The following is an 11,002-nucleotide window of genomic DNA, read 5'->3' as shown; positions in this document are numbered from 1 at the left end:
CCGTAAAAGTTCTTGCTTCTCCATCTTTCTTTCCCTCGCTCCCCTCATCTTCCATCGCTTTCCTTGGTCCTCTCCTTTCCCCATTTCGCGTCTTTCACCCGCACTGACCCTGGAGCCATTAGCAATGGCCAGCCCGCTTACTAAATCCGCATTGGAAACCATACCTCTCCTGGCGCCAATGAAAACGCTCAGGCCAGGACAGGGTGCAGCGCGGGCTCCGGTAGACCCCCAGCGTCGTCACACCCGAATATGCTGGCAGGAGGTGGACGTCAGAGTGACGTCAGAACTAAGCAAACTCAGACGCGCAAGCGCGTGGCCCACAGTTCCCCTCCGGGTCTCCTCACAGCGCATGCCCACAAAACCGGGGGGCCGGGAGAGCAGAGGAGGGTGGGGCTCGCTGCTCCCACCGCTCAGCGGCTCTCAGCTTGGCCGTCCCGCCTCCTTCAGCTGCTCCCCGCCCAGAGGCCCCCCGCCCCCGCGCTCTGCAGCCTTCTCATTGGCTCGTGGCCCTGTCCGTCTGACCCAGCCCTCGCAGCCCACCAATCAGCTCCGCGCGTCTGGGTGAGCCTTGCCCTTGGGCCGCACTCGCGCCGCGGCCCGAGCCGTGCGGCCTCCTTCCGCGGCCGCCCCCGCTGCAGCCTCCTTCCCCACCTCCTGCGGCGGGAGCACGTCGACGCGGGCCGAGGGGCGGCGGCGGCGAGATGGAGCTCGGGGCCGGCGGCCACGGCGCTGTTCGCAAACACGGGGCAGGGCCCGCGAGCCCTCCGCCGCTCGGGGAGCAGGAGCGGAAGCGGGAGCAGGAGAAGCTGTCCGGGGTGGTGAAGAGCGTCCACCGGCGGCTCCGCAAGAAGTACCGGGAAGGTAAACAGCCGAGGGGGGACCGCGGGGGAGGTGGGGGGGGAGAGGGGGCTCCTGGCCCCAGCCCTGTACCACCTCTGCCCTCTCCTCCAGGGGACCCCGTTCCTACCCGAAGGTGCTGAACGTCAGTCCCTGGCAGCGCCGCTCGCCCAGGCCCGGACCCCTTCTCCACGGGCCCCTCTGGGGAGCTCCAGGCCTGAGCGAGCTCTCAGCCCCGCCCCCACCCGGTCCCAGCCCCTAGTGGGGCCTCGCTCTACACCCTCACGGGGGCGTGGAGGTCTCGTTGGAGAGACGGGAAGGGAACCACGACCGCAGGTCAAGTGCCTCTAGGGAGGCGGACGGAGGAAGCCGAGAGCCGCGCTGGACCAGCCTATGGGGTTTGCTGCCGGGAGCCGCCTTCCTCGGGCTTCGCTCCTGCGGGTGGCGGGGCCCGGACCCAGCTTCCCGGGTTGCAGGGCTTCCGAGTCAGCAGCCGCTTAGCTGCCTGGACTTCGCGTCGCCCCACACTCCCTGGACTTCGGATGTCTGATCTTCGTGTTTATTTAGGCGGAGGACAGAGGTCTGGGGCAGGTTCTCAAAACGGCTTAGCTTTGGACTCAGCATCCCGCGGACACGGCCCTGGAGAAGCCGCAGGCTGGGACCCTCCTGTGGGACATGATAAGCAAAGGAAGAAGTCTTCGTGGCTTTGCTTGTGCCTGAGGAGTGTTTATAGTGGGGCCCACAGTTGTTCTTGGCGTTTTTAAACATAGGCTAATTTACAGAGCTATTCTCCTATATAATAAAAGCTTAATATGCTAAGTGTCCGGTTGGTGTTCAACCAATCAAAGCATAATATGCTAATGATATGCTAAGGTTGCTCAATGGCTCCCTGTGACCTCCATGACCACCAGGGTGCAGATGCTCCGATCAGTAGGTTAGCTCCCTGCTGGGGTCCGGTTGATGGGGACTGAGCAAGGTGGGCCAGGCACACCCTGTGGCCCTCCTGCAGCCCCTCCCTGGCTGGACAACTTCCCGAGTTCCTCCCCAGCCCTGACCATGCTCTGGTGGGGTCCCTTGGCCTGGATTGCGCCCTCTCGCTATCCGGGACCCCCTTGGGGGATGTTGGAGAGCTGATTTCGGCCAGACGTTGGATTGACCAATCTGGCACTGAACACCAGGGGGCAGACGCTCACTGAACACCAGGGGGCAGACGCTCAACGCAGGAGCTGCCCCCTGGTGGTCAGTGTGCTTCCATAGGGCAGTTGGACATCCCCTGAGGGCTCCCGGACATGAGGGCATAGGCCAGGCTGAGGGACCCCCCCCCCCCATGAATTTCGTGCCCCAGGTCTCGAGTTTTATCATAATACACTGACTGAAAATTCAGTTTTTCCTTATGCTCAAGAGAAGTTTTAAAGATCAAAATGAGGGATAACTAACTCTACTTGCTATTGATTTAGCTTAATTGCAAACTGAAAAGTTGGCAGTCTTCTGGTGTTGATCTTATACTTAATTTAGCATTAGGAGCAAAATTATGAGTTGATGAAACAGTCGTGTAAGATCATGTTGATCTAGAAGATTAATACTAAGTGTCTTTGTTCCTTTGAATATAGTTGAGATATGTTTTATTTTTCAAACTCTTTAAAGTCAAAGTTTTATTCCTTGGCAACTCAAGTCTAGTTTTTTTATATAGCTACTTAAATAATAGTCTCAAAGATGGCCTACAGTTATTGTTTAGTAGATAGCAATAGAGACATCAGGTATAGTTATGTTGAAATTTGTTTTTTAAAGAATGTTTTAAACTACAACCCACAATTTATTCAATAAAATGAGTATTTACCATAGCAGCCATTCTTGATATTCAGAGAATGAACTTATATAATGGCATTCAGGCCTGGCCAGCGTGGCTCAGTGGTTGAGCATCAACCTATGAACCAGGAGGTCAGGGTTTGATTCTGGGTCAGAACACATGTCTGGGTTGTGGGCTCCATTCCCATTGTGGGGCCTGCAGGAGGCAACTGATCGATGATTCTCTAGCATCATTGACGTTTCTGTCTCTCCCTTCCTCTCTGAAAGCAATAAAAACAAAACAAAACAACAACAACAACAAAATATATATATATATATATATATATATATATATATATATATGTTGGGGGTTTTTCAGTACAGATTCAGTACAGATTTTGATGTTTGGTGAAATAAGGAAATGAATAAATGGACACTTTCCTTTTACTTATAATGCTATTGTACAAATTTAAGGAAGTATATCTTTTAAAGAAAAAAATGACTAGCATATAATTCAATTTCCATGTTTACCTTTTAATAATAATTTTATTATTCATAAATGCATAGTTTCACTTAACACACTGCTAATGTTTAATGTTTTCAAGTGTTGTTTATGCTTGCTTAGTTTCCACGTGTTGAAACATGTCTATAAGCTTGAATATTAACCAAGGGAACACTGGTTATAATGAGAATTGGTAATTGGAAATTACTAGAATTAAAATAGGTACATCTATCTATAATAATAAAAGCATAATATGCTAATTAGACTGGACGTCCTTCCGGACGACCTTCCGGACAAAGCCAGGGCTGCAAGGGAAGCCTGGGTCTCGGGTGCCTGCTGGCGGCCGGAGGGAAGCCCGGGTGCGGGAGGGAAGCCGGTGCCAGCAGCTGGGGGAAGGAAGGCCTACTCTTGCACGAATTTTGTGCATTAGGCCTCTGGTGTAGTTCATAAGTGAATGATCTGGTGTGCTTCTGAGCAGGTAAAGTCCTGGCAATCTGTAAACCTTTGAATGAGACTGTTCTTTAGGTATCTTATGTCCTGCATTTCACCAATGATCTAGACTTCTCTAGGCTTTATTCCAGTGATAAACAAAGCCCCATCAGTGAACTAGCAAAATTAAAGATCCCAATGAGCATGCCTTCCTACCTTTATTTCTGATAGGTAGGTCAAATCTTAGTTGTGATTTGAAAAAAATCTGATGACAATTTTCATTCTTTTTCTTTGAGGTCTTACTATTGTTATAATACTGATGGTCCCCAGTCTGTGTACATACATTGTATATGTTCATTTGCAAGTCAGCCATGGTCATAAAGTAATATAAATGGGGCTTAGGTGCTTTACACAGGCCTACTTAATCAGTAACATACATGAACCTCTAATAATAACTGGAAACTACACTCCTTTTATTACAATACTAGAGGTCCAGTGCATGGATCCGTGCACTGGTGGGGTCCCTCGGCCTGGCCTGTGGGGCCGAAACTGGCTCTTTGACATCCCCTGAGAGGTCCCGGAATGCAAGAGGGTGGTTCTCGGGTGATGTGATGCACCCCGGAATCGGGCTCCCTCCTCTCTGGTTCCGGGTGCGTCACCTGAGAACCACAGCTGCCAAGTCACTGCAACTTGACAACTCCTGCGTTGAGCATCTGCCCCCTGGTAGTCATTGTGCGTCATAGCTACTGGTCAGACAGTCACTTAGGCTTTTATATATGTAGATATATATATATAGATGCCTATCAGAAAATGCAGGGAAGATTCCAGCTTGGAATCTTGGAATGTTAGACTAGAAGGAGCCTTAGCATTTATCATTGATTCCCAGGCACGGCTCATCAGTAGCCTCATCTGAGTGCCTTTTAGAAAACACTGTTCCATTTCAAATGTACATTTCCAGAATCCTTATTTTGGGGCCTGGAAATTTGTCAGCCAGATTTTGGAGTGGTGACCTAAACTAATTCCTTCCTCTGCGCGAGTGAACTGAACCCCTAAATATTAAAATAACTGCCTTGAAGTCTGGATAGCACATAATTAGCACTGTACATATTTTATGGGAATAATAGTCTTTTCTTCTTAATTCCAAGCCTAATTGTGACTCCAAATGTTGGTGGAATGGGAGGGAAAATGGGAAATAGGAAAGTGGCCCTAGAATTTGTGTTAGGTAAAAAGATATAAATTGATGGGAATGAGGCAATCATTGGATAGGTATGATTAGCTGAGCTGAGGCTGTGCGAGAGATTGCAATCTCTTTGGGAAGAGATTGCAGGGAAGGAAATAAATTGGGATAGAATGAAGAAGGCGGCAAAACACTTATTGGATAGTAAGGACAAGAATGAGCACTGAATAATGATATATAATGGATATATAATTTTTCCTTCTCTTATTTCTGTAGTGGAATTGCAAATGAAGCAGGAATAAGAATGAAAATAAGATTTTCCTGCTGTGGTAGAAAAAGATTTCCCTTCACCCTTCCCAATCCATTTGTGCAACTGATGCTTGTTGATGGTAATGAGCAGTGTTGGGGTACTGGATAGTGGCTAGGCTAGTGGTAAAGACCAGCAAATAGGTTTAATGCACTCTTTTCTTTGACCTCTTTCCCCTCTCTACTCCATATTACTGCCTATCTTGTGTCGCTAATTAAAGGTCCTTTGTCAGTTTGTATCAGAGTAAAGTGAGAATTGGAGGTAAAGTTAGTGTTTCAGGCAGTGCTGTTATCTGAAGTTGCCAAGAGGAAATGGTAAGGAAATGTCTAGCAGTAGTGATGAGAAGGAGTGTTTCTGGTGTCAGCCATTTGTAGATAAGGGACAGTCTTTTAGATTGAGTGTATGCAGATATGTGATTTCTGTCTTTGCTATACAGAATTTAAAAATATGACCTCCATGTAAATAAAAAATATTTTAAATATAAGAGTTGTAGACAGCTTTTTATTAAGAAACAGCTAGTTTTGCTTTTCATAACTAACTGAGAACTGTAGTGGGGCCATGTATATTTTCAGTTGTTTTTGTATGATTTTTTCCCCATAATCCTAGTTACAGGCACCTCTCACAGACACCAGAGAAGTGGAGAGGTGTTATGGGACAGCCCCCAGCGTTGGAGGGAGAGGGTTGTCCCCAACTTCAATTCTTGTCCTCTCGTACAAACGAATTTAAACGACAAAACTCCAGTTGATTGCATTGTGATAAGCCAGTTTATTAAAGCAATTTAAGCAAGCAAAATTATTAAAGAAGCAAGGCAAGCAAATCTATTTCATTTCTTCCAGCTCAGAGCGTAGATGGACTGTTCTGGCTAATCTGAAAAAGAGATGTCTGATGCAGGTCCAAGGAGTTATATACTCTCCTGTGTATAGGTTTCAAAGATTCCTTTGCTGAATATCTTGGTATAGATTAAGTCTCAAGATACCTTTTTTTCCCCTCAATGTCTCCCCATTCACAATACAAACCAGGCAGAGAGCCTGAGCTGAGGTGTATATGGGGCAAGTTTACTCTGCCTCCTATTTCAAGATACCTTTTTATTCCCAGAATTTGTAAGAAGCAACTGGCAATTTTATCTTGCCACACCCCGAGACTGCTGGCTTCTCTGTTAAGATTAAAAAATCAAACTGCCCCTTTTCCCTTTCTCCTTTCGCCCTCCTTTCCTTCATTCTTACGGAGGCATTTTTAACCATTTGCTCTCATGTATAATTGGTGAGGAAGATAATGGTTTGTTATCTGTAGGCCAGCTGCAAATTGCCCACACTGTTTGGCCTTGTTTTAACTTTCCTGTCTCAGTTTCCCCATTCCTCCTGCCCTGGAATTTTCCTAGCTTCTTATCCTGAAACACTAGTCACATAATTCTGTTACTCTAATGAATGTTATTATGCTTGGCATCTTCTCTTTTTCCAAAATTAAAGTATCCAAGTAAAAATTCCAAGAAAATGTAAAGGCTGTGGTTGTTAGGAATGAAAGTATGATCTCGATTCCATTTAGTTTTGATTTTTTTAACCTGTCTTGTGAATATATTTACTTTAGCAAATTTCATCAATTTATTTAGTCATAAATTTACTTATTTTATATGCCAAACTGATCAAAGCAATTCATCACATAAACCCATGCAGTTTATTAATTAATCAGAGAGAAATAAAAATACATGTTAACCTGGTAACAGTGGTAAGTATTCTCAAGGTCATGAGATTATGGCTGATCTTTATTCTACTTTTCTTCATTAAAAAAATCATGTTTTTTATAGCACTGACAATACAAAGTAGTTAAAACAAACAAGACTGATACTGAAGCAGAAAAGGAAAACACAGGATAGGTTGGTTCTGAAGACTAAATCCGGAAAAAATTGTGTTACAAAGATTAGCTGCTTTGAGCAGCATTTTAAGACTCAACAACAAAGCCAAGTTTAGATGTTTAATTCTTGTTGATTATTGAAATTGTTTTTCATAGTTTGGGACAAAGGGTGAGTTAGATTAGTAGTTCAGGATCAGCTGAACAATATATTTGTAATGGGTTTTTCTTTAGCAGACACCTAAAACAAGATAATTGGAGAAAGGGAAAATCTTTTGAATTAGAGATACTTTTAAACTAAACCCAAAAGGTCTAAAAATGAAGGAATGTAATGTTAGTGAACTGCCATTCTAGCAGATGAAAAAAATGAAAAGAGTTTAATAATCAGTAACAATAAAAGATAAAGGGAAATGTGACTGATAAACAGTCATTTCATTTAAGGGCACATAGTATTATAGTTATTTGATTTTGTTATTTTTAGTTTTCTTTGTATTAAGGCATTTTTTGAGGGAATGTTTTACATTTCAAAAGATACAGTAAAAATAAAAGTATTGGTGTAGATCCTTTTTTGTGGGGAAAGAATGTAACAACACATATAGTGGATCGCAGTCTTAATTCCACATTAGTATCAACTATAGAACTTTGTGTAACAGGTATCTCTATTATTTTAAAAGTTTTGTGGATTATACAGTGGACAGGTGTTGAAGAACACTGAGCTAATAAAGTACTGTATATTGGAGAAGGAATCTAGAAGAAAGGAGATCAGGGAAGAGACAGGAATATGATTTAGAGTTAATAGCATAAATAACAGTAGTGATCATGAAAATAGACAAAAAGACTTTCCGAAGTTCAGAATGCGGTGTTTTAGTTAAAGTAAAGAGGAAGAGTCAAAGATGATGCCAAGATTTCTTGCCTGGGAAAATATAAGTAGCCATCACCATCCAATTTGAAAATGTGTGTTGGGATGGGAGCAAGGAGAACAGAGTAGAAAGCAGATTGGCCTGTCCTAAGGAATGTGGTAATGATTTAGTATGGAATGTGTCCCTTGGAAATGTATTGGAAGCCCTTTCTTTGGAAGTTGAAGCATTGATGAAGACAGATGAACTGACCAATGGAGTGATGATAACATATAGCTAAGGACAGATCGTTGGAAGACACCAGTGTCCAATTTTACATAAATAAGTGCTCTCTTTCTACCTTGTGCTCTCATAGCACAGTTGCTCTTATTGTTTTTATCACTTACCAGTTCATTTGTCTGTCTTTCCCACCAAACTTAGTTCCTTGAGTAGGATGCTGCCTTTTATCTTTGTACTAGAGGCCCAGTGCACGAATTCGTGCACCAATGGGGTACCTCAGCCTGCCCTGCGAGATCAGGCTGAAACTGGCTCTCCAACATCCCCCGAGGGATCCCGGATTGTGAGAGGGTGCAGGCCAGGCTGAGGGACTCCACCGATGCACAATCAGGGCCGGGAGGGACGTGGGAAGTTGGTCAGCCAGGGGGGGCTGCAGGAGGGCTTCAGGGCATGTCCAGATCAGTCCCAATCAGCCGGACCCCAGCAGCAATATAACCTACCAGTTTGAGCATCTGCTCCCTGGTGGTCAGTGCATGTCATAGCAACTGGTTGGCGGGTTGACTGTCTGCCCCCTGTGGTCAGTGCACGTCATAGCAAGCGGTTGAGCGGCCTTAGTATAGCATTAGCATATTATGCTTTGATTGGTTGAATGGCCGACTGGACACTTAGCATATTAGGCTTTTATTATATAGGATTCCTAGTACCTAGAACCATGCCTTATAGATTTAAGGCATACATACACAAAAACAAAGAGGCTAATATAGATATTTCCTATAGTTTAAACTTTTTATATTCATAACTTTTAAGTTTTAACTTTTGGATATCATTTTTTGTAATGAATTTACAATTATATCTTCTTAAATTGAGCATATTAGATTAATGTTACCCTTTTTGAAATGACCCAAATTATCATTACGAATAATATTCAATTTTCTGTATATAACACTAAAATTTTGAGACTATAGATATAATAAAGTACTTTTTTCTTAATAAATATTGGATAAATGTTTGTTGCCTTACTTTACTGTATGCTGTGAATTTTATTTCTTCTTTTATCTGCTATTCCCCCTTTCCTACCCATTGGTTTCTACATACCAGTGTCAGCCAAAGGGAAAGTGTGCTCTCTGAACCAGAGGGAAGCTGGTTTATAAAGAAGTCCCTATCCCTGGTCCCTGATTGGTCCATCCTCATGCCAATGAGAACTTGAGATCTTCCCAGTTTGGTCCAAAAGCGTTGATGTCTTGATTGGTCTGAATGGAGCTGCTACGATTGGTCAGTGAAGATGCTGATGGGGATATAGTTGCACAGCTCCAGTTAGACAAGGAATGTCTCAGTCCTGTTGGTTGAAATAGGATTCCAGGAACTCAAGGGCAGGCTCAGATGGCAGAAACAGTGTAGGAAGGCAGTTCAGTGCAGAAGGAAGGCAGCTTAGTGCAACCTTTTCCCTGAAGTGTGGTTTGGGTGAGAGATCCTTTTTAGAGCTGCTAGCCTCTGGTTTTGTTTTGTTTTTAATTTAAGGTCAGTTAAACCACCAGGAGCCCTTCGTAGTAGGCAGCTTCTTTTTCAGGGTTCACATACTTAAAGCAGCATCTGGCATATAGGAAGCCTTAAGTTTGTTAAACATACAATTTAAAAAGCAACAGAGGTGCCCTCGCCGAATGGCTTAGCTGGTTGGAGTGTCATCCTTTATATCAAAAGGTTTCAGGTTTGATTCCCGATCAGGGCACATACCTAGTAGTTTGCAGGTTTGATCCCATTCGGGGCACATATGGGAGGCAACCTATTGATGTTTCTCTCTCACATCAGTGTTTCTTTTTCTCTCTTTCAAATCAGTAAACATATCCTCAGATGACGATTAAAAACCCACGAAAAACAGGTGTATTGGTAGCCTGGATGCATTTAAGGACTATAACATTGAAGACTGAGTGGTCCCTGTAATTTCTACCTAGACTGTTCTATAGTCTGTTCTCCAGTTTTAGAATGACTGTAACATTTTTTTGCTCCCATTTGCTTCCTACATTTATAAGTTTTTATGTGAAAGGTCTGACCTTCTTAATACATTTGAATATTGGTTATCCCCCACCCCCCATTCCCTACCCATAAGAGAAATGACTGGTATAAGAAGCAGGTAGATGTGCAGGTGGTTTCTTCATTTGATTCTCAAGAGCTGCTTCAACACCACGCACATTGGATATTTTGTCCCACCTTGAGATGTGTCACTGTATCAGGTGTTCAAGAATGCTGAGAAGGCTGGTCTGTGTGTGATGTAACTATGCTCTGAGACAATCTGGCCCTGAACACTTGTTAATGATTTGGGATAGCTGCTGAACGTGTTTCTTCTTGGCCATGAGTTTCTCTGTTTACCTCATGTTAGAGGAAACGACTTTAAAGGTTCTTTGAACTTGAACTTGGTAATCTGGTCATCTACAGATAATGTATCTTGCTTGCAGCCTGTATTTGGTAATGTGCCTAAATAAAAATCATATAAATTGTTAGTTATGAATTTATAAAAGTTCACTTGTTTGTGATACTCAAGTAAATCTTTTTTTATTTTTTTAAAGAGAATTTGATGACCCTCAAATTTGATGACATACAGTTTTTAGTTTGTAACTTTCATGATGCATCATTTTAAAAAATTTATTGAGGTATAATTTTATGTACAATAGGCTGCATCCCTTTACAGTGTATAAATCAGTGGGTTTTGCCAGATGTATATTCCTATAAAACCATTACCAAAATCAAGATACAGAACATTGCCCTAGCCGGTTTAGTTCAGATAGAGCATCGGCCTGTGGACTGAAGGGTTCCAGGTTCGATTCCAAACAAGGGCACATGTTCGGATTGCAGACTCAGTCCTCCAGTGGGGGGCATGCAGGAGGCAGCAGATCAGTGATTCTCATCATTGATGTTTCTATCTCCCTCTCCCTCTCCCTTCCTCTCTGAAATCTATAAAAATATATTTTTTAAAAAGGTACAGAACATTTCCTCATACACCAATGCAGTCAGTCTTTCTCTCTACTCCTGTTTTACCACTCTCTTGTTATTAT

General features: G+C 43.4%; 1 protein-coding gene and 1 pseudogene across 1 annotated transcript in view; one reads left to right on the top strand and one right to left on the bottom strand.

Annotated features, from left to right (window-relative positions):
- Positions 1-622: 622 nt before the first annotated feature.
- Positions 623-11,002, top strand: part of SAMTOR (S-adenosylmethionine sensor upstream of mTORC1) — a 137,459-nt gene continuing 127,079 nt past the window's right edge. The window contains exon 1 of the mRNA XM_070423749.1: positions 623-861. Within this exon, the coding sequence (XP_070279850.1) occupies positions 702-861 (160 nt within the window). The 5' untranslated portion in view covers positions 623-701. The remainder of the gene's footprint in view (positions 862-11,002) is intronic.
- On the bottom strand, positions 6,027-6,147 carry LOC139017117 (small nucleolar RNA SNORA51; annotated as a pseudogene).

This window comes from Myotis yumanensis, unplaced genomic scaffold (genome assembly GCF_028538775.1).
Source record: "Myotis yumanensis isolate MYYU_CA2020_CCGP unplaced genomic scaffold, mMyoYum1.0.hap1 SCAF_9, whole genome shotgun sequence".
Classification (NCBI taxonomy): Eukaryota; Metazoa; Chordata; class Mammalia; order Chiroptera; family Vespertilionidae; genus Myotis; species Myotis yumanensis.
The sequence above is the reverse complement of the archived record's forward strand: the minus strand, read 5'-3'. Positions and strand labels throughout refer to the sequence as shown.